This window comes from Artemia franciscana, chromosome 9 (genome assembly GCF_032884065.1).
Source record: "Artemia franciscana chromosome 9, ASM3288406v1, whole genome shotgun sequence".
Classification (NCBI taxonomy): domain Eukaryota; kingdom Metazoa; phylum Arthropoda; class Branchiopoda; order Anostraca; family Artemiidae; genus Artemia; species Artemia franciscana.
This window is the reverse complement of record NC_088871.1, coordinates 13,260,394-13,287,787: the sequence shown is the minus strand read 5'-3', so window position 1 is coordinate 13,287,787 and position 27,394 is coordinate 13,260,394. Positions and strand designations below refer to the sequence as shown.

General features: G+C 36.9%; 2 protein-coding genes across 3 annotated transcripts in view; one reads left to right on the top strand and one right to left on the bottom strand.

Moving 5' to 3' along the window:
* Positions 1-2,045, top strand: part of LOC136031024 (uncharacterized) — a 38,783-nt gene extending 36,738 nt beyond the window's left edge. Inside the window, exon 6 of the mRNA XM_065710209.1 lies at positions 1,913-2,045. Coding sequence (XP_065566281.1) covers positions 1,913-1,921 — 9 coding nt within the window. The 3' untranslated portion in view covers positions 1,922-2,045. The remainder of the gene's footprint in view (positions 1-1,912) is intronic.
* On the bottom strand, positions 167-24,926 carry LOC136031025 (uncharacterized). 2 transcript variants are annotated; one of them, XM_065710210.1, is made up of 3 exons: positions 24,286-24,926; positions 11,488-11,621; positions 167-2,190 (listed from the first exon to the last, which is right to left on the bottom strand). In XM_065710210.1, exons 1-3 carry the CDS (start codon positions 24,350-24,352, stop codon positions 1,909-1,911), a joined length of 483 nt encoding a protein of 160 aa, XP_065566282.1. In that variant the 5' UTR covers positions 24,353-24,926; the 3' UTR covers positions 167-1,908. The 2 variants fall into 2 exon arrangements, 1 of the variants encoding a protein (XP_065566282.1); XR_010618414.1 differs by lacking the exons at positions 167-2,190; positions 11,488-11,621 and adding an exon at positions 14,266-14,426.
* Positions 24,927-27,394: the final 2,468 nt, after the last annotated feature.

Sequence of the window (27,394 nt, the reverse complement as noted above, 5' to 3'; positions counted from 1 at the left end):
AATTCCCCAAATCTACCCTTACGTTCCCCAACATTAGATGAAAGTCCATCTCTGTCCTACAACCTGGTCTTGAGATTTTGCAGACATGATTCTTCGATGACCCGGACTCACATGGCGTCTTTCGAGTTATCTCTGCACCAAGTCACTGTTAATAGTAAGTGTGATTCTACCCCCACACTCCCTGAAGGTTTAAAATTTGTCGTTTAAGTCATTTCATGAATATTAAAGATGATTCTAAAACTCGGGTATATATTATGTCTTATTATTGAGTTCGCTACACATGTTTACCAAAGTATACCTTTCAAAAATCTGCCCTTGGGCTATGGGGGGTTTTGTCAATCCCTGAATTTTTGTTGTATGACCTTTGGAATATTTTTAACAAAATCGCTATCCCACAAATTTTATCGAATCCATTTGGGAAAAAAGGGCATGAGGGAGAACTAGTTGCCCTCCGACCACTTTAAAAAGGGCTGTTAAAAAGCGCACTAGAAATTTGTATTTCCAATTGAATGAGCCCCCTCTGAAAATTATGAGACGACCCCTTCCATATGAAGTGCCTCTGGGAAACAAAACTAATAAATAATAAAACTTTGGAGCCGTATGCCTTTAGGCTCCTTATCTTGTTTCTAGACAGTTTTCTGTGTAAAGAGAGAACATGATTCAAGAGATAATGTTTGGTCTGAAATGCTTACTGAGAAAAAAAAAATTGTTGGGCAACAAAAATTAATAAATAATAAAACTTTGGAGTCGTATGCCTTTAGGCTCCTTATTATGTTTCTGGACAATTTTCTCTGTAAAGAGAGAACATGATTCAAGAGATAATGCTCCGTCTGAATTGTTGTCTCCTGAATATACATTTTACCGTCTTTTGTTTTGATTCAGGACTAGAAATTAAGAAATTATTTGGCTGAGAATTTGCTTTGGTAATACCGTAATTATTTTTTATTGAGTTTTCAGCTAATTGAAACATTCTGATACACTAAGTCATAAAAACTAGCGTCATAAAAACTAAGTCATAAAAAAAACTTTTTTTAGAATAAAAAATTTCTTTGCTTCATTTCTGTTCCTTGGTCTATTTATATCACTTTGATTCACTATGTACAACCGTCTAATCAAAATTTGCTGTGATGCAAGCCCTCTTGGCGGAGTGGTTAGCGTGCTTGAATGAAATTGTGATTGGACAACTTTCAAGCAGTAAGTCTTGTAAGTCGTTCGCGCCTCTCTGGGGCCATTTTTTTTTTAGTTTCGTTTTCTAAGAAATTCCACTTTTTTCAAAAATCACCAAATTTCCTGGTGATTAGTCATTTTAATCCTGGTTAGTTTCAAATCTTGTTGAAGCCATTGGCGTTGATATCCGCTACTTGATATAGCGTCAGCGCTATATTTATATATTCTAAGCGCCAGTTATATAGCAAGATAATTAAATTCACACCAAATATATACATAAAAGCAAGGTTTCCTTATCACCCAAGCAAAATCCACAGCAACAAGACATTAAAACTTTATCAGGTAAATGATTGCTTACTTTAATTTTATCAGTATTTATCCTTTACATTCCGTATTTACTTGAAAAATTCTACATTTCCATCTAGGTACTAACAGTTTAGGAAGAAGACTATAGGAGCATAGATGATATTCCAGTAAAATTCTAGTGAGTATACTATAAAGTACCCTAAGCACTGAACTATAGAAAAGCAAAACGAAATGACACAAAAGTCCTTAAAGATGGACTCAAACAAAAAAAGATTTAGCAGAAACAAGGAATTGGGACACAAGCTGTATTTCAACACGGTAGATCCTATTCATAGTTTCAAGTGAAGAAAATTAATGCTTTATGGACTATCAGTCTCCACGGACTTGTACTAGTGTTTGTTCAGTTTTTCTTAGCATTATTTTGCCCTTTACTTTTCAGACTAAATGATTTACGTGGCTATATCCACTTGACTGAATTTGACTTATGTCTCCTGATGGGCACTGCTCGGTGTGGAGAGTGACGTCTGCCTCCTTCATTCGCTTCGGTACATAGTGAATATTTTCACTTCGCCCGGTCTGATGTTTCCCATCGTCAAGAACTCGGACAAGTTGTGGGACAAACGTTTCTTCGGTCAACCGCGAGGTTGCTTCCAACCGTCGAAATTGTAGAGCGTCTTTGCGGGTAGATGTGGCGGCATTCGAAGCAGGTGCTATATTCTAGAGATAATCAATTCATGAATAGTTATGTTTAAAACGAAATAAAAGGACTTCATGTAGCTTGAGGTAGGCTCGCATTTACACCATCTAACGACGTTGGAAATAAATCCAAGAATTGTTTCTTTCTAATCTGGTAGCAGAGGCCCCCAGACCCCTTGCGATGCCCCCTATTAGTCTAACAAATGGACCTTTACGTGCTTGTCTCGTTCTCCCTTCACAGGGAGTATCATCTCTTGAATGTTCTCCCTTTACACAGATCGTTGAGTCCGCAATATAACACAATAGAAACAATATAAGGAGCTTAAGGCTAAATGTACTATAAGCCTAAAAACTCCCTAGGATCTACAAAAGAAAAGATTTGCCCAGAAAGATCTCAAAACCCCTACTTTTAGACGACCCACCTAAACTGTAAATACCGTTCCTAGACGAAGGAATGAGGGCGATAAGAGAAAGGAGACTCAAGGGCATTTTTGAGGTTATTCTTTAACTTTAAGGGGGAATTCTCCCTACAAGATTTTTTCCAGCCATCCCCTATATTTATCAAAAATAAACCTTTTCGTTGTAATTTTGATTTAAAAAAAAAGTCTTGTTTTCTTATGTTACTGTAAGAAACTGAAAACACAGCGTAATCCCAATTTTTAGGCTCCGAAAAATATTTTTTGCCCTGTCCCCCGCCCTCTACTATTCGCTAATTGATGCTATTGATTGTCACCAGTGGCGTCGTTGAGGAAGAGAGGGCATATATTTGCTCTAGTATTTTCATGCTGAAATTTGTTTTTAGTATTTTTTATCAGAAAAACACTATAAGAAAGCTCCCCTATATAGTTCTCTAACAAACGTAACCCCCCTTCCCTCTTTATGTGAATTGGAACTCTTGTAAAAAAAAAAGCCTCGCTCTTTCGGAGCAAATGCCGAATTGTCTTTATTCTGGTCTGAAGGAGTAATAGTGTTTTTGTGGCTGGTATTTTGGCTGAGACAGGGGTCAGTGATGTGACTGTAAGATTCGCCAAAGTAGACCCAGTTGCCTAAAGAAATCTTGAGGAGAACTCCGTAAGGATGTTGGATGATTTGGACCCAACCAGACATTGTACTTCCAATCAAAGGCAGAAAAATTGAATTTCACTCAAGCTTCAAATGGAGATTTTGAGAATTGTCAAAGCTTTTGGAAACCCTAGTAAACACATATTTTCACTGAATGGTCATTTATTTATCAAAATTCAGGAGATAACAAAGATTACTTAAAAGACATTACTTTAAAAACATTACTATAAAAAACGATATAAATTATAAAAAAAAACTTTAGAACACACAGTGTTATTCCCATACTATGCAATTCTACATTTATTAAGTAAGTAAAACAAGTTTTTTCAACTGAAAGTAAGGAACAACACTAAATTCAAAGCGAACTGAAATTATTCCATATATGAAGGGGTTGCACCCCTCCTCAATACCTTGCTCTTCAATCGTAATTTTCAGAAATGGCTCCTGTGTTCAGGACTTGTTCTAAGGAAATTGAGTCAAATTGTCAAACTTTAGAGTAAGGAGTAATTTATTTAGGAGGGGACAAACTTCATATCTTCATATACGGAATAATTTTTTTATCATTTGAGTTTTCGGGTTGCTCCTTACTTTCAGTTGAAAAAACTGTTTGATTTCTAATCATTTAATTTCTAATCATTTTTCGAATAATACCAGTAAAGCTAGCTCATCCTGCACGAACAATAACCTCCCCTCAGGAGAAACTCTTCCGTTGAAAGCCTCCCCCTGTCCACACGAAAATACACCCCTCTTAAAATTATTCCGGACCATTCTAGTCAGAGCGCCAGATTCTGTATCTCGCTTATTTCGATTAGTACCCATGCCGGAAGGTACAAAAATGCTGAGGACAGATCCTAAGGTAGTCGACCATGCTGAAAACGAATATCGTAGGGCGCATGTTCGCCGTTGGGGCGTTTCTGAGATATAGGCCAAAAACACCAAATTTGGCCTATAATGGGGTTCGATGATTCTAAATCTTTTTAACAGATAAGATTGGTCAAATCCGGTGTACTCTTACATCAATAGAAAGAAGAGACTTGGGGCTACACGAATATGATTTTTGTTTGTAAAAAAAAAAAAAATTAAAAATAGTACAGTTTTTACTGCAGTTTAAAAAAAAGTCAGATTTTTGTCAACAAATTTCTAACAGAAAAGCTAAAAACTCGAAATTTTTTCGAGATAAAGTATTTTTTTTATATTAAAAAAGAAAGCCCGTTTAATTCCGAACACATTGAGCTAAGAATAAAAGTTCAAATTATTATATCTGGGGGGTCTACAACTTTTTTAGCGAGTGTACCCGATAATATGAATTTTGTTTAGTAACCTACTACCTAGCGGGAAGTTGATTGATAAGCTAAGCAGAAGATGAAAAAGAAAAGTGAGTCAGGTAGGCAAAGATTAAAAAAAAACAGTTACTTCAGGTTGACTCAACATGTGATTCTGACGCAAATACTGATTTGCTGATGGATGATAATGAAGAATATGACACAAATTTGGAAGATCAAAAAACAATTTTTAAAGAAATAGAATTTTTAAAAGCACTTTTGGTGTTGTAAAGTTGGCTGGAAAAATGAGTGTAAATTTCTTTTGCAGAAGAAAGAGACTTAATGAAAGTAATTTACAAAATTAAATATCACAAGAAACTAGGTGATACTGACTAATTTAGATTTATAAGGACTGATAAAAAGGCATGTTACATTGATCAATCAGATTTAGTATTGGAACTTCCAGTTCTAGTGAAAATGCTTGTCAAATAGAACATCTGTGATTTGAAATTGATTTGTCAATATTTAATCTAATATCTTGCCTTTCCTTCTTGAAACACCAAACAACCGTGCAACAGTCGAAAAATCTCTGCGAACGTTCACGGCGATAAGTAAACCTGTCGGATGTGACGATACGGTGGTCACGCAAGATCTCTTCATTTGTCAACTAGCACAGGGAGTGAAAAGTAAATACCCGGATGACTTCAAAAACGTAATCCTACGGATGGGAGGCTTCCACCTCCTGCTCAACTAGCTCGGCTACTACCAAGATATCAATGCCTACTGCATACTGTACGAGGTCTTGCTAGCCCTTTACTGGGAGTCCTTGGAAGAGTATTACTCCGAAGCACAAGAAGACTTATCCCGTCTGGACCAGCTGGGTAGTGCCATTGAGCTATTCAGGACTTCATTGGCAAACGGTGCTAACGCGCGAATTGCACTTCAGAAGGCAAACGATACCTTAATCACTTTGGCTCCCATAATGAATGCCTTCGAAACCCTTCGAAATGCGTCACCCATGTTTGCTTTCTGGCAGTGGTTCTTGAAATACTTGAAATAGCGATGCAATTCAATCTTGCTGAACGAGACTGTGACTGGGAGTCTCATTTGACAGCAATTGCTCGGATGGTGCGATACTCAGTGGTGGCTGACCATCCTCAGTATACAAGTTGTCTCATACAGTACCTATATGACATGCGAAGTTTACCACAAATCTTTCCTGATGTACACAGAAGGCTCATGAAAGGATACTTTGCAGTGAAGAGAACGCACACTAGGTTTACGGCCGCCTGTTCCGACAAGACACTGGAATGTACAGTGAACAAGGATGCAAAGACGACGGCCGGAATAATAGGAGAACAAATGGATGAGAGACAGACTGAAGCTTGGATTCTTACTTACCGATTCCCGCTGCCATCAGCAATGGTTTCCTGCAAGTAGTCAACTTATCCACAGATACACGATATCACGAAGACAATCAGTCGACGACGACGCGATTACAACTTTCACGAGATAGAGTTCGAGACATTTGCACTACATGTGGCAATCCGTTCAGCAGAGTGGACTTCGACCTAGTGAATATTGTGACGTCAGAAGTTGTGGTCAATGAGAAAATTGTTTCTGATATTACTTGCCTAGCCACAAAAAGGAAAAGAGGTGGTTGAGTACTTTCTGTGCAACAGGAAAGACGATGTGAAAAAGGTTGTACTCCGAACTTTCCCTTCAGAGAGAAAAACTCAGAAAGTGAATGGTGTCCCTAAAACCGATCTCCTGAGCTCTGAAGTAACAGCCTTAAAGAGAATCATTACTGGTTAGTTGAGCTACGGCGAAGAAAAGGAGAAAGCCGTTGCAAAGATCCTCACAAAAGAGATTCTTCCTTTCCCTCCATCCATTTTTGAACATCTTTTACAACAATCAACCAAGACATCCTCTGGCTGAAAAATGAGGGCGGGGAACAAATCTGTGCTGTTGAACTGGCTAAGAAAAAAAGGAGGACTTTGAGCTTGGCCGGCCACTTTGAAATCCAAAGAAACAACATCAGCTACAGTACACATCATTGACCTAATGTCCAAGATAAAGTCATATCGGCCTGCCAGGTTTGAAACAGTCAAATCCTTTGCGGAAAGATTGCTTCTATCATTGCTGAATTATCTTCCAGTGGGTATTCCTGAAGTCCACATTGTCGCACATCGGTACAACGGGCTGTTTGGGAAGCTCGCGGACACCGGAGAGTTGATCTCTATGAAATCAGCATGCAGACTCCGACAAGGGAAAGGGAAAAACCTCCAGATTTCCGCTCTTAGCACAATTGAAGAATGGGATGCCGTACTTGCAAACTCAGTGTCTAAAAGCCGGCTCCTCGAAATTTTGTATGAAACCTGGGAGCAGATGAGTGATCAGCTTCCGAACGCACTCAACGTTTTTCTCTCAGGTGGGTTCAAGGAGAGATTCAAAGTATCTCTGGTCAAGCGTGGCTGATGTCCAACTTTACCAGAACACTGTTACTACGAGGAATGCTTGTCCTCCAGCCACGAAGAGGCTGACCAACGCCTTATGACACATGCCAAGTACGCTAGCTGTTACGCTTGTAGCATCGTTGTGCATGCCAACGACACAGACGTGGCAGTAGCCTGTGTTCATTTTTTTGAAGAGCTTCAAGCTGAAGCACTGAGCGAAATTTTCTTGAAGCTCCCGACTTACATTATCCCAGTACACGAGCCGGCGGATGGAGTCCACTTGTCCAAAGAGGAGCAGATTATGTTACCGTTCGTGCACTGTCTGCCAGGTTGTGACACAACGAACTTTTTCTTCGGCGTCGGGAAAGCTTCTTTCTTAAACACCGCGGTGTTTCCAACTTTTGCCTCAAAAATGGTGTCCGTGACGGAACAGATCAAGGATGCAGAAGGGAAGCTTTTAGTCGACGCGTTTAGAGAATTTTACAACCTTTCAAAATTCCTGGTCATTGTAAACAATACGGTAAACAGGCCGGATTCAATTCACTGGCCAGTGTAAGGGCTTACATTCGGTGCCAGAAACAAGATGTGAAAAGACTTCCACCTTCTGACGACACCTTCGAGCCATGCATACGAAGAGCCATATTCGCTACATGGATAATCTTGTCGTCAGTACAGGCTCGGCCAAGCATTCCAGATCCACTTCTCCTTGGATGGAAGATGGCTGAAGTAAATGCGGTCGTCTCAAACTGTAAAGAAGCATCAAGCCTGGAATCTTAGTGCAGATACAAAAGTGGAAGATGCAGGAAAGACTGTAGCTGCTCAAAAATGAAAGGATGCTGCAGCTTATGCTCCTGTCGTGGAACGAGGAGGGCATGCAGGGAGTCTGACCTTGCCCCATCTGAATTCTCGGAAGAAGAAAATGAGGAATATGAGTATTTTTAACAGCAGTTTGAAAGTGCTGTATTTTTACAGCACTCAATTTAAAAATCATATTCTTGTAGATCTAGATCTCTTCTTTCGATTGATATAACGTAACGCCAGATTCTTCAACCCAATAAGTCGCAAAAAAATCCTGAATCGTCACACTTAGTTATAAGCTAAATTTGGCGTTTTTGGCCTATATCTCAGAAACGCCCCAACGGCGAACATGCGCCCTACGATATTCGTTTTCAGCATAGTCGACTACCTTAGGATCCGTCCTCAGCATTTTGTACCTTCCGGCATGGGTGGGTGCACGATACAGAATCTGGCACTCTGACTATTCCATCCTTGTTGAAAATCCCTTCAATTCTTCGTAAAATTTCTTGCATACGATTTAGTATACTTTCATTTGAAAAAAGACTTTAAGCTCTAATCGTTTTTCTGATCACTTCAAAAATTCCCCCTTCCATAGAAATTTGCCCCAGAGTCAAAACAAGCTAAAACTTTCCTCCGGATACTCTTCGCATACAAAATTGAGTTGGCAAAGATAAAGTAACGTAAGACAAATTGAAAAAAAAAAATCTTGTAGAAATCCTGTGAAATCCCCCAGTGGAAAATTTTCTGTAGAAATTTACTCCATGCAAGCTTTCCTTCCTCCTAAAATTATCCCCATTGAATTCCAGCCCAAGCACAAAGTCTCACTCCTTCCAAAAATAATGTCTGTCTACTAAGCAATAGCAAATATTCTACGTAAATAAGGCACAAATTCACAACTTCAAAACCGATCCCCAAGGACTCTGGTGGGTCATGTTAAATCTAAAGATATAGTACTATCTCAAAAATTTTCTAATAGAACTTGATAAAGAGTTGTCCATGGCAGTCAAATAGCATTGAGTTTAGACCATGCAGCATCTCCATTGCATTTGCTGCTATGTTGGCGGTTTTATACTCTGCGACGAACATCGCATGTTCTTGCTGAAAAGGGAAGAAAAATATTTGTTTAAGGGAGAAAAACAAACTAATTTTCCATCTTTTTCAATAGAATTTATAATCTGAGTCTCATCAATATTATGTAATACGAGCTACTCCTCCGAGTGACATCTTTAAATACAACTACAAAGTTATCAACCTATGCTACATTTAATATTACATATAGCCCGTGCAGATGAATACCACGATCCATGACAATACATCCTGAATTTGTCTTATATTTGAGCTAAAGCATATTGAAATTAATAAAAACTCAAAAGAAACATAAATTATTAGGTAAACAAGAGGGGTTGACCCCTCCTCATTACCTAAATCTATACAATCAAAAACTAGTAAAAATAAACCAACTAATAATGCTTCACTACGTTTGAAGGATATAGAAAACTTGCACTTTACTGAAAACACTAAACAATAAAAAGGTTATAGTATGAAAATAAAGCATTCTAAAGAAATTTCAGAACTATTTTGAATACAAGCTGAAAGTAAATTATATCATAGCTAGCATAAGACTATGAAAGCTTTATATATTAGTTTGTTGCAATGACGCTACGCACTAACTCTTAACTCCTATATCAATATTCTTTTTTACTTGGATTTTGTGCTCTCAGTAAAATACTAATTTTATATAGTCCTATAAACATAGGGGAATGTCAACAGTCGGTTTATTTGTGCTGGTGTTACTGATATATAGTACTGGCAAACAAGCCAATGCTGAAAACAGCTTGCAACATAAATTATAACTAAACATAAATGTTTTAGTAAGAATAAGGTCAAAAATATATCCAAAGTTGCACATTCGAGGTCGACAATAAACCAGTCTTTTTGACTTTTTGTGTCAATTTTTTCAGTTTTGTTCTAAAAAAAAAAACTTGAACTCTTGGTACATATTCGTTTTCCTGTATGTGAAGTACCGTCAAAATTTAAAACGAACAGCTGAGCGCAAAAATAAAAGCAAATTTGATGTACAATGTACCAGACAAAAGTTTCATTGCCATCAATATGTGATTTTACCCTTTTCAGCGTTGCAACCTCTTTTTCACCACACTATAAGAAGGCAACTATTCTGACATACAATGATGAGCAATTCTACATGCTATTCTGCTTTCCAAAGTCTCTCTCGAAGAAAATTTCAGCGTTAATGAATCAATTCTGTAGCCTGAAGAAATATTAGAACTTAAAAACTGTACACAAATCTTATGAACAAAGAAGCAGTCTTTGCAGATATAAAAGTAAACCTTCCCTGGACAAATGGTGAGATTAATCAATAAAAAGAGACTGGAACTGATCCAGTACAGAACGTCGAAACGGCGGTCCCAATAATCCGATATGATATCTGTACTGAGGAATTTCTTTAGAGCTGAAATGATCCCAGTCAAGGGATCTCTACTTAAGATCCACCTCTGACATGCTACCTTATCTGGTGCCATCTGGGCTCAACATTTACACAAAATCCTGCCAGCTTTACCTCCAGAGAATGGTCAAGTCCCAAGAAACTTATCCTGCCGTTTATCAAGCCTTCCAGAAGAGGATGCATGTTACCAGACGTTCTCATATATTCTAGACTGGTCTCTCCAACGTGCGAGCAGCAGCTCATACGATGTCTCCAAATGTCTGGTGGCCTTACCGATGGAACTAGTATGACCGAGGTTCAAAGGTCCTTATGGATTCTGTCTCGACCAGTCTGCTCTGCATTAAATCTTCTGATGGAGGGTATGTCAAAGGTTTTCTAGGGAGCTAGTGAACAACATAAGGAAACGTATAAGTTAAGGCAGCTAAGAGACAACAAAGACTTTATCTCTTACGTCTTCTCCTACGTACAAGACGTAGGTACGACGTTAATTCTTTGTTTAATAGAATTGGTAATTAGGTCACTGAATTTTATCTCCTTGCTTAATAACAGCATGTTCCTTTATGACCATTAATTATGCACAATGTTGGTCTCTATTTATGTTTTTAAGATTCATTCATGTAAATCAGAATCTAATAGCCATTTAGCGCAATGATACCAAACATGGTATGCCTTCCAGTACATAGGGGACAGAAATTAAAAAAAATAAGGGTACAAATGGTAAGTGTGGGTATTGGAGAAAAGAGGATAATAATTTAGCCCATTTCCTCATGGAGTGCCAGGAGCTTGAAAGTCTTAGGGATGAAATTTGGGGGGACCATCGGTTGGTGCTGCTTTCTGATATCCTGAGGTATTCGATGCCTGGAACCATATGCAAAATGGCACGATATGTGGAAAAGGCGGGAGAGGCTCGGTCGAGCCCGAGTAAATGAAAATAAGTATTGTTTTATATTGAGTGTGTGTTCTGAGCAGTGTTGTATTATTAAATCATGTTGTGTATGGCCGTAGGGCTCAAATAAAATTTCTTTCTTTCTTTCTTTCATGGTACAAACGTACCATTTTTGTACATTTTACCTCTACTGGTATAATTTAGTACAATCCCACGAAATATGGTACATTTTACAAAATTGTGGTACAATTCAGTATTTTTTTTACTGATGTTAGTATTCTTCCATCTATATATAATTTTATTTCACCCTGATCTTGTTCCCCATAGTCAGATAAGACACGAACAAAGCACGGACATTAAATAAAATTCAATATAATGAAGAAAACTTACACTCGGATGTATTGTGCTTTCTTTTCTATAAAACCTTTCCAACCCAGGTGTAAACAAATTAACCAGGGTATGCAATTTATCTTGGTTAAGCGCCTGGGAAGAGGTGATCAATAGGCGACGACAAGGCTCGTCATCTGAAAAAAAAAGTGAAATGCTCAATTAAACGGCAAAGGAAATAAAAAAAAAGAAGTTAAAGATACTAAACATAACGGGAATAGTTAGAATAAATTTTGTCTTGAGCAAAAGTAATTCAGTCACCTTTGAAACTGAACCAACTGAAAAAGGAATCACCGGGCTGGTGTTCTGCAGGTTCGTGGTACAAATTATAGTGACGGAGAATTTTTTCGTAAGATGTTCCTGAGTTTTTTTGCCAAAAATTGTAATTTTCCCATGCTTGGGGGGGGGGCAATTTTCCAAGACTATATAATACGCTTAAAATATGTGTATGAAAAAAATATTTTTTCTCTCAGTCATTTTTAGATTCTGGAAAAAGGGAAAAGGTCATATATAGACAGAATATTTTCAGACTTACAGTAAAAACTATTTATCTTATTTTTATTTATTTCCAGCGCCTCTTTAATTTCAAATATTGAAAATACCGAAACTAAAAACAGATAATAAAAATTACAATATCTAAAAGAGCTTTTACGTCGTAGCCATATCATTATTGATGAAAATATTTTTCTAATTTATTTTTGAATTTGTATAATTACCATGCCCTTTGAATCTCGAGATGCGGTAAAATAAGGTAACCGCTTCTATACAACAGTTTCAGAAAAGCTTAAATGAAAAAACTGAAATCACAATTAATTAAGCTGGGTGATTAACATTGACAGAGAAATATTTTCATTTCTTAACTCTAATCGAAAGGCCTCTATTTTTAAGTTTACTCAAAAAATATTGATATTCTTGATTAAACCAGATTTAGAACATCTAAGAATTTTCATCTAAGAAAACGAACGACAAAAGGGGGAATTCCAACACTAATAAGAGCAGAATCAGTGGAAGCATTCAGAATACGCTGAACCACGCCCTGCCTAAGTAAACGAGTAACTGTTTTTTTATTTATAGAAATATATAACGTTCTGGAAAAATGTTCTATATTTTTGGTTTAACCAAATATTATATTTTTGTGCTAATATTTTTCTAACGCCCTGCTTAAGCAAACGAGTAACTGTTTTTTTATTTATAGAAATATATAATGTTCTGGGAAAATGTTCTATATCTTTTGTTTAACCAAATATTATATTTTTGTGCAACCAGAGATTTTACGGCGTGAAAAGATGATCTACGTAGACAGGTCAGGAATTAGAAAAAAATCACTTAGAGCCTGAATTTTAGACGATTTTCTTTAATGTTACACATCACTTTCATCCATTTTCATAATGCCGTCTCAGGAGCAAATTGTATAAATTTTTTCAAGGGGTGGAATCGTTTCTGGTATCTATAACGCACAAGGAAGTATACAAGATGACTCCAAACGAGTAATTTCAACCCTATGACTTAAAACCAAAGAATAAAACGATAAATGGATATTTTGAATCAAGTCAGCATTCTGTAATTCATCTGAAAGTGCTGATGTGCCAACTTGTGGATTCAGACTAAAGAGTCACACAATAATTATGTTAATAAGTTGTTGTGTTCCTTGTGAGCATTGAAAAAAAAAATGTTCCTATATTTTGAGGAAATTCGATGACTGGAGCATTTAAATTAATTTTGCTTTGCCTAAATTTACTAATTAAATGAACAAAATGCACACGACAATCATAGCAAATAGTTTATAATAACAAGTAACCTTGATCATCAAAGGGGAATGTAGCCAAAATGAAGGTCCCATTTTCATGATAATTGGGTATGTGATTAAGCACGTTCTAACATTATCAAGTGTAATTAATTTTGATTATGTAATTGTGCTAAATCATGTGTGGTAAGGTGTAGTTAATCATGGTACAATAACTTAGGTTAACATAACTTAATTTCGAATGTTTTGAATTAATGGTTTGTAGTTTTTAAATGTGATTAAAATAAAAAAAAAGTTTTTTCAATTGAAAGTAAGAAATGAATCCAAACTTTAGATGAACAGACATTACCATAAGCAATAAAATGGTTTTTCCTAGTAAAAGATGTGCGTACAATGTATTTTTGTTTTCTAGCAGGGGCATTTCGTACAGAATAGGCTGTCGTAAAAACTTCGAAAGGAGCTCATTTTATTGTTAATCGTAATCTCTACAACCCTTTTAAATAGTTCTCAGCTATTTCAGGGCAACCATCCCTCCCCAATTATTTCCCCAAACACAGCCAATCAAAATCTTGAGACAGCCATGTTGTTAAACGTAGTTAAAAGATCCATTAATATTGTCTTTGAGGATTGCCCCCCCCCCAAATCCTCAGATCAGGGATTTCCACTTTAACCCCGGATATATTAGGTTTTTATGGACAGCGTGGTCGTATAAACTTTTGAGATGGCTTATTGGATTGAAAATCTGAAATTCCACTATCTTTTCTTAGAGTCAAAGTGATAAGAGGGCAACTAGCTGGCCACCTCCTGTCCTATTTTCTACAAATGTCTGCTGGAAACTTTGAGTTAGCCATTTTCTTAAAAACAGTAAAAAGGTCAACGGTTAGCTTTAAATCCCTCTGCCATAGGAAAATTTTCCACGAGAACTGGGTGGGTGGGGGGGGGGTTGGCAAGAATTGCCTTACAAAATTAATTTTATTTTTTTCTTTTTGTCTCAATTTAAAAGCGGATTTTCTACTACTATTAACAACTTACCGCAGTACCAACACGCCTGAGGCCGCAGCAGCAAGGTGCGTTCCACCTCCATCCCAATTAAAGTCTCCTTCTTTACACCCTCTCAGGAATTGCCGTAAATCTCTTAAAGTGTTCAACTTTCAAGATTTCTTAGTGGCCACCCATATCCAGAAAAAAATGTGGTATCCTTTGAAAAAAAAGAAGCTGGAGTTAGCTTTGAAATGAATTTTCCGATGCAAAAACATACCATCAATTGTGACCACACAGAACATAACAGAACAATTGTGATCACGGTACGGTATTGGTATCGAAAGATCAATAAAAATCAGTATTTCTTAATTTTTTAAGATTTTTGAAGGGGGGAGGAATAGCCTATTATGATGCATAAAACTGTATAAAGTTAATTCTTTGAGGAGGCTATTTCTAGCAAAAAAAGTTTTAACAAGAAACAAAGGGCTCACCAAGCTGCAAAAGTGCAAAATCATTGTTGACTTTTGTAAGAAAAGGCTCTTCTTTTCCCTCTTCTAGTAAATCTTGGGGGGACGAAAACTGGGAACCAAATCCTGGAAACGCTCCATTTAACGGATCTGTACCAGTTGGGAATCTTCCCATAGGGAACAAAACCGAGACACCATCTGGAAACATCGCAGAACCTGCTCTATTTGTGCCAAGTGGTTCTAAACTTCCTGTTTGCGAGCCCATGATTACTGAACCACCGTGCCCTGCAGCGGCCCTGCACCATTCATGCAAATCATTCAAATCATGCAATTCATTCATCCATGCAAATCAGAATCTCGTAGACATTTAGTGCAAGGATACCAAACATGGTATAACTGTACCATTTTTGTACATTTTACCTCTACTGGTAAAATTTAGTACAATCCCAGAAAATATGGTACATTTTATAAAATTTTGGTACAATTCAGTATTTTTATAATGATCTTTGTATTATTCTATATATAACTTTATTTCACCCTGATCTTGTTCGCCATAGTGACATATGACATATAGCGATCACAAATTCTGTTGTTCGGTTGGTGTGTCTGCCTGTCCCGGTTTTGCTACTTTTGGTTATTCCAGGTAAGCTAGGACGATGAAATTTGGCAGGCGTATCAGAAACCAGACCAGATTAAATTAGAAATTGTCGTTATTTCGATTTGACCATTTGGGGGAGGGGAGTGGGGGGACGGTGAAATTAGAAAAAATGAGGTATTTTTAACGTACTGAAGGGTGATCAGATCTTAATGAAACTTTATGTTTGGAAGGAATTCGTGTCTTGGAGCCTTCATTTCAAATCCCGACTGGATTCGCTTACATGGGGGGGGAGAGGGGAACCTAAAATCTTTGAAAACACTTAGAGTAGAGGGATCTAGATTAAACTTGGTGGTAAAAATAAAGCACAAGTCTTAGATAAGTGATTTACATAGCCGGTACGGATCCGCTCTCTTGGCAGAGTTGGGGGGGGGGAGGCTTATTTCTGAAAAATTAGAAAAATGAGTTATTTTTAATTTACGAAGGAGTGATTGGATCTTAATGAAATTTGATGCTGGGAAGCAAATCGTGTCTCAGAGCTCTTATTGTAAATCCTGACCAGACTCGGTGACATCGGGGGAGTTGGGGGAGCCTAAAATCTTGAAAAACGCTTAGAGTGGAGGGATCAGGATGAAACTTGGTTGGAAAAATAATCACAAGTCCTAGATAAGTGATTGACATAAATAGCATGGATCCGCTTTCTTTGGAAAAGTTGGGGGGAGGGGCTAATTCTGAAAAATTAGAAAATATGAAGGGGTGATCTGATCTTAATGAAATTTGATGTTTGGAAGGATATCGTGTCTCAGAGCTCTTATTTGAAATCCAGACCGGACCATGTGACGTTTGGGGGGGACCTAAGGTCTTGGAAAACCCTTAGAGTTGAGGGATCGGGATGAAACTTGGTGGGAAGAATAAGCATAAGTCCTAGATACGTGATCGACATAGCTGGAACGGATCCGCTCTTTTTGGGTGAGTTGGGGGGAAGGGTTAATTCTAAGAAATTAGGAAAAATGAGGTAATTTTAATTTACTGAGGAGTGATCGGATCTTAATGAAATTTCATATTTAGAAGGAACTCATGTCTCAGAGATCTTATTTCAAATCCCGACCAGATGTGTTGACATTGGGGGGAGTTGGAGGAAGAAACCGGAAATCTTGGAAAACTCTTATAAATGTCGTAGATACGTGATTTACGTCACCAGACTGATCCCACTCTCTTCGGGGGAGTTAGGGGTTGGGGTTCAGTCCTTTGGGGAGTTTGGTGAACGATGAAAATTGGTAAGCGTGTCAGGGATCTGCACAAGGTGACTTGATAAAGTCGTTTTCCCCGATGCCAACCATCTGAGGGGCTGAAGGGAGAGAAAATATCAGAAAAATTTAGGTATTTTTAACTTACGATTGGGTGATCGGATCTTAATGAGTTTTCATATTTAGAAGGACCTCTTGACTCAGAACTCTTATTTTAAACCCCACCGGCATTAAGCCTCTGATTTTCCTTTTAAATCAATCTATTGATTCTTGAAATTTTGCTAGAGCTCATACCATGACCTCTTGGCTCTTCCGACCTCGTCACATGTGCCATAAGAGCTCTTAGCTCTATATAGTATATATCTATATAGATATAAACTAAGTATATATTCAAGTATTTATCTTAGCTCTATATAGTATATGAGCTCTTAGCTTACCTCTGTTTAAAGTGATTGGTGTGCCAAAGCAGAATCTGATTGGTTTTGAATCAGATAATGCATCTGTGATGATGGGGGACAAGATGGTGTGCAAGTGAAGCTTTCACAAGATTTATCAAACCTATTTGTTATTGGGTGTACATGCCCCTCCATCCATTTGTGTGCCAGTGCAGCAAGTCATAAGATGCCTACAGACGTCAAAGAATTCTGTCAAGACCTATACAATTAACCAAAAGGGGCTGGCGAGCTTACCAAAATACAGAAGTCTATGAAGCTTAACAAACGCAGAATCCTGCACCATTCCACAACTAGGTGTTTTCCCCAGCTTCCAGTTACTATGCGTTGTCTCGAACAACGGGATTGTTTGATACTTATTTTTCGGAGTGAAAGATTTAAAAAAGGAAACAATCCAGCCAATGCCACAGCTATACTCGAAAAATTATTGTCTCCTGCATTCAAAGCTTATTTTGTTTTTCTCTTGTATGTCCTACCATTTGTTACTGACCTCAATCGGTTGTTTCAGTCGGATTAGTGAGCTGTATAAAGTGATTATCAACCATTTTATGAAGCCATGCTGCGTGGAGACGACAGAAGCACCTTTGATACAGCTCAGGGACCCACAGCACTTTCGAGATATGAAAGAAGTAGACTATGGCAGTCATGTAGTGGTTATATTTATCAACAACAATATTTCGTTATCAGCTGAAACTGTCTTCAAAACATTGTATACGGAATACATGATTGATCTGAACAACAAAATATGGAAAAGGTTTTCTAGTTCAAAATACTCGTCAGCTAAAAGCTTAGACGAACCGCACCCAAAGATAGCTGTTGCTCCTGGCCACTCAAACTTAAGCATTGTCCCACGGCTCGTCCAGTTTCCAAATTTGGCAAAAGATATTGGTGCGGAAACATTGCCAAAGAATGGAAAAGATTGCCCTTTTGTGCTTATCTCAAGAAATGTGCAGGCTCTGACAAAGTTTATTTCTAGTTTAAAGTACTAAAACGATCTGATGGTTCCTAAGTCAAAGTTTCCTATCCATATTCACGATGAAAATGCTTATCCTACCAAATTCTTCTGCTTCTGCCGAAAGGGCCTTTTTAAATGTCAATTTAGGAAAATAAAATTGAAAAATAAAGTCTGTTTTACTACTCTTGATGCGGTTTTTGGGGCTAAACGAGTCGTTACCAAGGACTGAAAACCCACCATGAGCGTGATGAAACACCCCAGCCGGCGAAATACTTGAAAAGGGTAGAGAAAATCTGTAACTACGAGTGTCGTCTTGGATTCTTGATTCAAATAGTGATATTTAATGTCTTATTTTTGATCGTTTTTTTTTTATATATAGTTTTTGCAGTATAGAGTAGTTCGGACCTCAGATAACTCAAAGTTTGGCAGTGCCAAAAGGAAAAAGTGGAACATCACCCCTCCCTACTACAATTTTGTTTAAAACATTTGAATTAAGACCGGGGTTTAGTATCGACATAATTTAACACAATGGGAGATCAACTGGTTCACTCTGCCGCCTCCACAAGGCATTGGGATACTTTGTCGGGGTCGACAATGCCACTAAACGTCAATATTCGTTGGCTAATCAGAGGTGATCCCAGTTAAAAAGAAGGTTACACACTCGTTGTTTGTTGTATTTGGTGAGTTGTAATATTTTCAATTGCTCTTTGATACCATCACGGTGAGGCAAGTTTGTAATAAGATAAATGGATAATCTTATCGTCTGAACACAAACGTGAAAGGCTCCTATTGAAATGGGACAAAAACAAATAGTAAATAGAAAAAATTCAAAATACCATGTCCGAGAACACTCCCATTGTTTAAATGATAATTTTTGAGGATGAGGGGATTATTTCTAATATTTTTACCGGTACTGTTGACAAAGGTCCTCAAAAACAAAACAAAAAGGTATGGAATAAGAAAAGCCTAGTAAGCTGGCTGGGGAAAAGGACAAGTTTTGCCGTGGCTGGAGAACTTATAATAATCAAAGTGTAAAGTCGACGCGGAAAAAAAGCGGCAGGAGATAAACAGTGGATTTTCTTGCTGTGGACAACTCCTGAGCCAATTTGATATTTTGTCCTAATTTTTTTCTATGAGACTAGAAGAGAACTGATTCAGGGCCTGAATATGATGTTAAGAAAAAAAGGACAGACGCGTAAAAGGGGTGATAGCTGAAGCTAGTATACCCAGACCTAGCAGTAAGAAATGCATCTCCTAAAGAATATTACCACGCAAAGAACCTCGTCGAGGTGCGCCAGAAAGAATAGTTGGCCTTATGATGCCCTGCTAGAGGTTTTACGTGTGAGAAAAAAAAAAATAAGTATAGCCAGGTCTCAAGTCAAGGGAGGTGTAAAATATACTCTCTTAACTATTGACATAGACTTGGCTGAAGGAAATGAAAGCGAAATTTTCTACTCCAGATTAGTTTGAGGTGAAAAATACTTCTTAAATCTCTTTACAATAGGGTTCAATGCCATTCGGCATAAAGAAAAATACAACCTAGACCCTTCTAACGGATGACAAGCCATATATATATTTCATTGATACATATATATTATTTTTTACAGATATATTTCATTGCTTCTATTTCTGAAAACGGTTGATTGTCCTTATTTCTAACATTTTTTACAGTTATTAATAGGATAGTTAAAAAAGTGATTTGGGGGGAGGGAGTGCCCCCTTCCCCTCCTTGTATCGGTGATTGGTCTCTAAATACTATTGCACTACACTGCCTAGTTTTTTAATGCTTTTAAAAAGTTTTTTATTGTTCTAGTTAAACGAACCTTGTGTTTCACGATTCCTTCTTAGAGAATTCGCAGATTTTTCGCTATAACTACAATTTTCTTTTCGGTTTTCGATATAGGTTTTCCAATAACTTACTTAGAATAAAAAACAGATTTGAACGAAAATATCATAGGAAAAGAGGAAGTGGGTGGAGCATAATAAAAACACACAGTTTAAAAAAAGACAGCTTTAGGAAAAGGGGAAGTGGGTGAAAAATCATAAAAAAAAACGAAGGTTAAAAACTAAAATAAAACATAATAGCCTAGAAATTGTAAACTGTTTTAATGGCGGAAGCCATTAAGATTGCTTGACGTATTCAGGTTGTTGCCACCCATTTTCAGGAAAAAGCAAATTTCCTCCCAATGAGCATGAAAAGCCTAATCTTTTCACAAATATATCTGAGTCAAAATTCTGTTTTTCGAGTTCAGTTACCATTGGCTAGATTCGCTCCTTAATTACACCTACTGTTTGATAAATATTTTAGTGACTTTATGTTAAAATTCAGCGTCATGTTAAAACTCTGTGTCATAACTCTTTATTGATTTAAAAAAATAATTTAGGGGACTACCATTTATGAACCCATAACCTCTCTGTATGCAGGCGACTGCTCTACCGTGTACTACGAGTAATACGTTGCGATAACAATACTATATCTGGACAAAGTGGGCAAATTTTACAACTTAAACTCCTTTTTGCAGGAGCTGTGGGGGTTATGTTATCTATTGGAGAGTATACAGACGTTTTCAGGGTTTTTTTTCTAGTGGGGTATTGAGTTATGTGGTAGGATCTTTCCATGGATTAATTTTTAATTCGGGAAGATAATTTCTATGAAGTGGGTGCTGGATTATCTCTTCATTATTTAAAACGATCAAAAATTAAATTTAAAAACCGATTTTTTCAACTGTAAGCAAAGAGTTACATTAAAACTTAAGACGAATAGAGATTATTACATATATTAGGGGGTTCTTCCCTTCCCCAATACCTCCCTGTTCATGCTAAATTATTTTTAGTAACCTCAAAGTTATTTATTCTAGTTAAATGGTCTTTGTGATTGAGGAGTCATTCTTAAAAAACTGGAACAAAATTCGAAATTTAGCGCAAAGAGGGAGGTATTGACGAGAGGATGAACCCCCCATATTATGTATATGAGGAAGTTCACCCCTTCATCGGTGGCTTGTTAACGCTAAAGTGTGAATTTGGTAAAATGATGGCCGATATAAGCAATAATTTGTTTGTGTTATTTTCCGGCCGATCTTACCATTTATTTTACCTTATTCAGCTCCATAACTATGATTTTTATGTGATAATAAACCAAAGATTGTATGAATTCGGCTTGTGGTTGTTATTAAAAAGAAAAACAAAAAAACACAGGCCTTATAATAACTTCGGCTATTATAAGGTTATTATTTAAATAAGTAAAATAAATATGCAAATTCGTTTTAATTGTTCATGTACGGTGAGCCAAATTCAAAACCATGATTATTTCAAAAACGTTCATAGATTAAATAAAAAAAACACGTTTTTTTAACTGAAAGTAAGAAGTGACATTAGAACTTAAAAGGAACTGAAATAATTCCGCGTATGAAAAGGGTTGTCCCCTCTTCAACGCCCCGCTCTTTACTCTAAAGTTTATACTGTTTTAAAAGTAGAGTTGTGAAAAAGAGTGAAACTTCAGCGTAAAGAGTGGAGCGTTGAGGATGGAACAGTCCCTTTCATATACGGAAAAATTTACATACGTTTTAAGTTTTAATGTCGCTCCTTACTTTCAATTTACAAAGACTTGATTTAGAGCGCAAAGAGGGGAGAGTTGAGGAGGAGACAGCCCCTTTCATATACGGAATTATTTCTGTTCGTCTTAAGTTTTAATGTCGCTCCTTACTTTCAGTTAAAAAAAACTTGATTTTTTTTATTTAATTGAATAGTAACATCAATCTTTTGAAGAGTCTTGGAAAGAAGGGAACCTAATTTTCAGAATAAAAATGCTTAGGTTATATCTCAGAAAACCTATTCAAATTGTTCGTGGTAACCAACTGTAGTAAGGAGTGACCCAGCTCAATAGTAACCGAAACTCTAAAAAAAGGAATCTTAATGCCAATAGATACATAAAAAAAAAAAATTGATTTTAAATATATGAGTTTCATCAAGTTTTGTCTTACTCATCACAAGAGCCTGATAAAGTTTACATTAATAAAAATGAATAAAATTATGTGTTAATAAAAATACACAGTTATAAAAATTAATAAAAATAAAAATTACACCGTTAGATTCAGCGTATCAGAAAACCATATTGTAGAGATTTCAAGCTTGTATCCAAATTAAATTTTAAGAAAAGAAAGTTTTTAACTGCAAGTAAGGAGCGACATTAAAACTTAAGACAAACAGAAATGATTCCATATATGCAAGGGGTTGTCCCCTCCTCAACACGTCGTTCTTTACTCTAAAGTTTTTTAGGCCCACTCTTTACGGTAAAGTTTGACTCTTTCTCACAACTCTACTTTTTAAAACAATATAAAACTTGAAGTCTTAACGAAAATAACAACATCACATTCAGCATATAAGAGAACCCCACTGTAGAAGTTTCAAGCTCCTATCTACAAAAATGTGGAACTTCGTATTTTTTGCCAGATGACCGATCACGGGTGCATGTTAATTATTTGTTGTTGTTTTTCTTTTCCCTGGGGGTAATCATGTCGACCCAGTTACACCTTTGACCAGTGTTTACGTACAGTAATGATTCTTGGGCAGTACACAGACGTTTTCAGGGGATTTGTTTGGTTGGGGGGAGAGGTTAAGGAGAGGAAGCTACGTGGAAGGATCTTTCCTTGGAGGAATTTGTCATGGGGTGAAAGGAATTCCATGAAGGGGGCGCAGGATTTTCTAGCATTATTTACAAAAACAATAAAAATATAAACATGGAAAATTTTATTCAACTGAAAGTAAGGAGCAGCATTAAAACTAAAAACAAACAGAAATTGTTACGCACAGGAAGGGTTCATCTCCTCCTAAATACCTTGCTCTTTACGCTAAAGTACTTTTAGTAATTTAAACAATTTGTTCTACGGCCTTTGTTATTCTTAAAGAATTGGGACAAAATTTAAGCTTTAGTATAAAGAGCAAGGTATTAACAAGGGGACAAACCCCCTCATACGCGTAATAAAAATATACGAATATAGAAGTTCGTTACACAAGTTAATTTGTAAGGTAGCCTACGTATATTTTTTTTATTAAAAACGTTTTTAAAAAAAATTGACAGTTCTAGTTGCCTTTTTAAGTAACCAAAAACTAGAGGGCAACTAGGGCTCCTCCCCCACCCCTTTTTTTCTCAATATCCAATTTCTAAATTAAATAAAAAAAATAGTTTTTAACTGCAAGTAAGGAGCGACATTAAAACTTGAGACAAACAGAAATTATTCCGTATATGCAAGGGGTTGTCCCCTCCTCAACACGTCGCTCTTTACTCTAAAGTTTTTTACGCTCACTCTTTATGGTAAATTTTGACTCTTTCTCACAACTCTACTTTTTAAAACAGTATAAAACTTGAAATTTTAACGAAAATAACACCATCACATTCAGTGTATAAGAGAGCCCCACTGTATAAGTTTCAAGCTCCTATCCACAAAAATGTGGAAGTTCGTATTTTTTGCCAGATGACTGATCATGGGTGCATGTTAATTATTTGTTGTTTTTTTTCTTTTTCCCAGGGGTAAAGTATCGACCCAGTGTTCCTAGAGTGTCGCAAGAGGGCTCATTTTAACGGAAATTAAAAGTTTTTGTGTCCTTTTTAAGTGATTAAAAAAATTGGAGGGCAGCTAGGCCCCCTCCCCCACTCATTTTTTGCCCAAAGTCAACGGATCAAAATTTTGAGATAGTAATTGTGTTTAGCATAGTCGAAGAACATAATAGCTATGTCTTTGTGACGACTTACTCCCCCAGAGTCCCTGGAGAAGGGGCTGCAAGTTACACATTTGACCAGTGTTTACACACAGTAATGGTTATTGGGCAGTTTACAGACGTTTTCAGGGGGATTTGTTTGGTTGGGGGGAGAGGTTAAGGAGAGGAAGCTACGTGGAAGGATCTTTCCTTGGAGGAATTTGTCATGGGGTGAAAGGAATTCCATGAAGGGGGCGCAGGATTTTCTAGCATTATTTACAAAAACAATAAAAATATAAACATGGAAAATTTTATTCAACTGAAAGTAAGGAGCAGCATTAAAACTAAAAACAAACAGAAATTGTTACGCACAGGAAGGGTTCATCTCCTCCTAAATACCTCGCTCTTTACGCTAAAGTACTTTTAATAATTTTAACAATTTGTTCTACGGCCTTTGTTATTCTGGGGTCATTCTTAAAGAATTGGGACAAAATTTAAGCTTTAGTATAAAGAGCAAGGTATTAACAAGGGGACAAACTCCCTCATATACGTAATAAAAATATACGAATATAGAAGTTCGTTACTCAAGTTAATTTGCAGTTGTATTTTTTTTTGGGGGGGGGGGTACTTTTTGAAGGAGGTGGTACAAATCTGCTCCATACTTACCGAGAATCCTTGTAACTCCGACGCATTGGCCATGATACCACTCGTCACAACTGTCGCAGCAAACCATAAATCGATTGTTATGTGGCGTCTGGTAAATACACCACAGCTTATTTGGATCGTCTTCACTTTCCCAATGCGCCTCACTTCCACCATGTTCACTTTCATCATTTCCTTCAAGATTTCTATTTTTTCTTCCCCCTTCTTTATTTTGCCTTTTAGACGATCTTTTTGATCAGATTTCTTAGCTTCTGCTGAAAAATAAACAATAAACGGAAAAAGCCAACAACAAAGTCACATGCACGGGCCTAATTTGCTGAGGTAGTGGGTGGGAAAACTTTAGTTGTGTTAGTCCCCCTTCCTCCCCCGTCTTGCTTCTGAAATTCAGTTTCTTCAAAAACTTTGTCATTGGGCTTCAAACAGTGGGCCCAGTCGCCCTCCAATCTATTTGCTCACTTAAAAACGGCACTAGAACTTTTAATTTCTGTTCGAATGCACCCTCTCCCTATCTTCGAAGACCATTTTTAAATGGTCCTCGAAAAAACAAAATAAAACACACATCTTTGAAAAAACAAAATAAAACGTCTTGGAAAAACAAAATAAAACACACATCTTTCCTCAGGCTATATGCACATTTTTGCATATAGGAGCTTGAAACGCCTGCAGCAGGGGTATCTGGTACGCTGAATCTGATTGAGTTATTGTGTTACTTTTTGGGGGTGTTTCCCCTTATTTCAAAAATCAGGCAAATTACTTCAGGCTCGTAACTTTTTATGGGTAAAACTAAACTTTATGAATCTTATATATTTGTAATCAACATAATAAGCTGATTCTTTTAATGTATCTATTGACATTAAAATCCCCCTTTAAGAGTTTCGGCTACTATTTTGCCGAGTCGCTCCTTACTTACAGTTCATTACTACAAACTGTTTGATTATGTAAAAAAAAAGAAAAAAAAAACATTTTCTAACTTCTGACCTGGCCACTTCGCTCAGAAAGAGTTGCCGTAGAAACTTCACAAGGAGCTAATTCGATTGAAAATTGAATGTTCTGGTGTATTTTTGAGAGTCAAAAGTAATTGGAAGGCACTGCGTCACGCCCATCATATCTCTAGGCACATCTAATCAAAATTTACGATGTTCATTTGGTTCAACAAAATTCAGCAGTCCAGTAATTATGTTTTTGGGGATGATACCTTCCCCCTAAGCCTTTGCAGTAAATGCTATAAGCTGGACTAGTTTCATATTGTTAGCATATAAGGTTTTTATGGAAAAAGATAATCATAGGAAATTTTTACAGGGCTCATTCATTTGAAAATCAAGAGATATAGTGCCAAAAGCCGTAGAATAAATTGTTGAAATTACTAAAAATACTTTAGCGTAAAGAGCGAGGTATTAGGAGAAGGTGAGCCCCTCATATGGGTAATAATTTCTGTTTATTTTTAGTTTTAATGCTGCTCCTTACTTCCCGCTGAAAAAAAAACTTTTTCATATTTATTTTTTCACTGTTTTTTTTTTAATAATGCAAGTAAATCCTGCGCTCCCTTCATGGGAATTTTCTTCCCCCATGACAAAATCCTCGATGGAAAGTTCCCTCAGCATATCCCCCTCTTCTCAACCCCTCCCCCAACCAAAAAATCCTCCTGAAAACGCCTGTACACTTCCCAATAACCATTACTATATGTAAGCACTGGTCAAAGTTTGTAACTTGTTGCCCCTCCCAAGGGGACTGTGGGGGAGTAAGTCGGCCCCAAAGACATAGTAATAAGGTTTTTCGACTACGCTGAAAAAAATGGCTATCTCAGAATTTTGATCCGTTGACTTTGGGGAAATAATTAGCGTGGGAGGGGGCCTAGGTGCCCTCCAAATTTTTATTCACTCAAATAGGGCACTAGAACTTTTCATTTCCGTCAGAATGAGCCCTCTTGCAACATTCTAGGACAACTGGGTCGATACGATCACCCCTAGGGAAAAAAACAAACCAACAAACAAACACGCATCCGTGATCTGCCTTCTGGCAAAAAATACAAAATTCCATATTTTTATAGATAGGAGCTTGAAACTTCTACTGTAGGGTTCTCTGATACGCTGAATCCGATGGTGGGACTTTCGTTAAATTTCTATGTATTTTAGGGGTTGTTTCCCCCTATTTTCTAAAGTAACGCAAATTTTCTCAGGCTCGTAACTTTTGATGGGTAAGACCAAACTTGATGAAACTTATGTATTTAAACAGTTCGTTACTACGAACTGTTTGATTAATTATGCACAATGTTGGTCTCTATTTATGTTTTTAAGATTCATTCATGTAAATCAGAATCTCCTAGCCAATTAGTGCAATGATACCAAACATGGTACAACTGTACCATTTTTGTACAATTTACCTCTACTGGTATAATTTAGTACAATCCCACAAAATATGGTACATTTTACAAAATCGTGGTACAATTCAAGTATTTTTTTACTGATGTTTGTATTCTTCCATCTATTGGCAAATTTATATTATTTAGATTATTCCATCGATTGGCAAATTTACAGAAAAAGTTCTAAAATTATTCGTAGTTTTATTACTCTTTTTATTTATCCTTTCCAATTTATTTCCTTTCAGGTTAAGCTTTTGAAACAATGCCAATGAAATCCTTTTTTAGTATTTTTTATCAGAACAATACTATAAGAAGGCTCCCCTAGATAGTTCTCTAACTAAAGTAAACCCCGCCCCCCTATTTATGTAAGTTGGAACTCCCGTAAAAAAGCCTGGCTTTTTCTGAGCAAATGCTGAATTGTCTGCACCCTGGTCTGTAGGAGTGACATCATTGACCCCTGTCTCAGGGGTCAATGATGTCACTGTAATGTGCTCCTGTGTTTCAGGAGTTGTTTTAAAGAAATTGAGTCAAATTGTCAAACTTTAGAGTAAAGAGTAATTTATTGAGGAGGGGACAAACTCTTCATATACGGAGTAATATTCGCTCATTTGAGTTTTAGTGTTGCTCCTTACTTTCAGTTGAAAAAAATCGTTTAATTTCTTTTCATTTTTCAAATAATACCAGTAAATCTGGCTCATCTTGTACGAACAATAACCTCCCCTCAGGAGAAACTCTTTTTGTTGAAAGCCCCCC

Bases quoted from the DNA above. Each gene is read 5' to 3' on its own strand.
- LOC136031025 (XM_065710210.1), bottom strand. From the start codon at position 24,352: ATGGTTTGCTGCGACAGTTGTGACGAGTGGTATCATGGCCAATGCGTC. The intron at 11,622-24,285 runs GTAAGTATGGAG...TTTTTTTTTCAG, and splicing joins CGGAGTTACAAGGATTCTCG to ATGACGAGCCTTGTCGTCGC. The intron at 2,191-11,487 runs GTAAGTTTTCTT...GATTATCTCTAG, and splicing joins AAAGCACAATACATCCGAGT to AATATAGCACCTGCTTCGAA.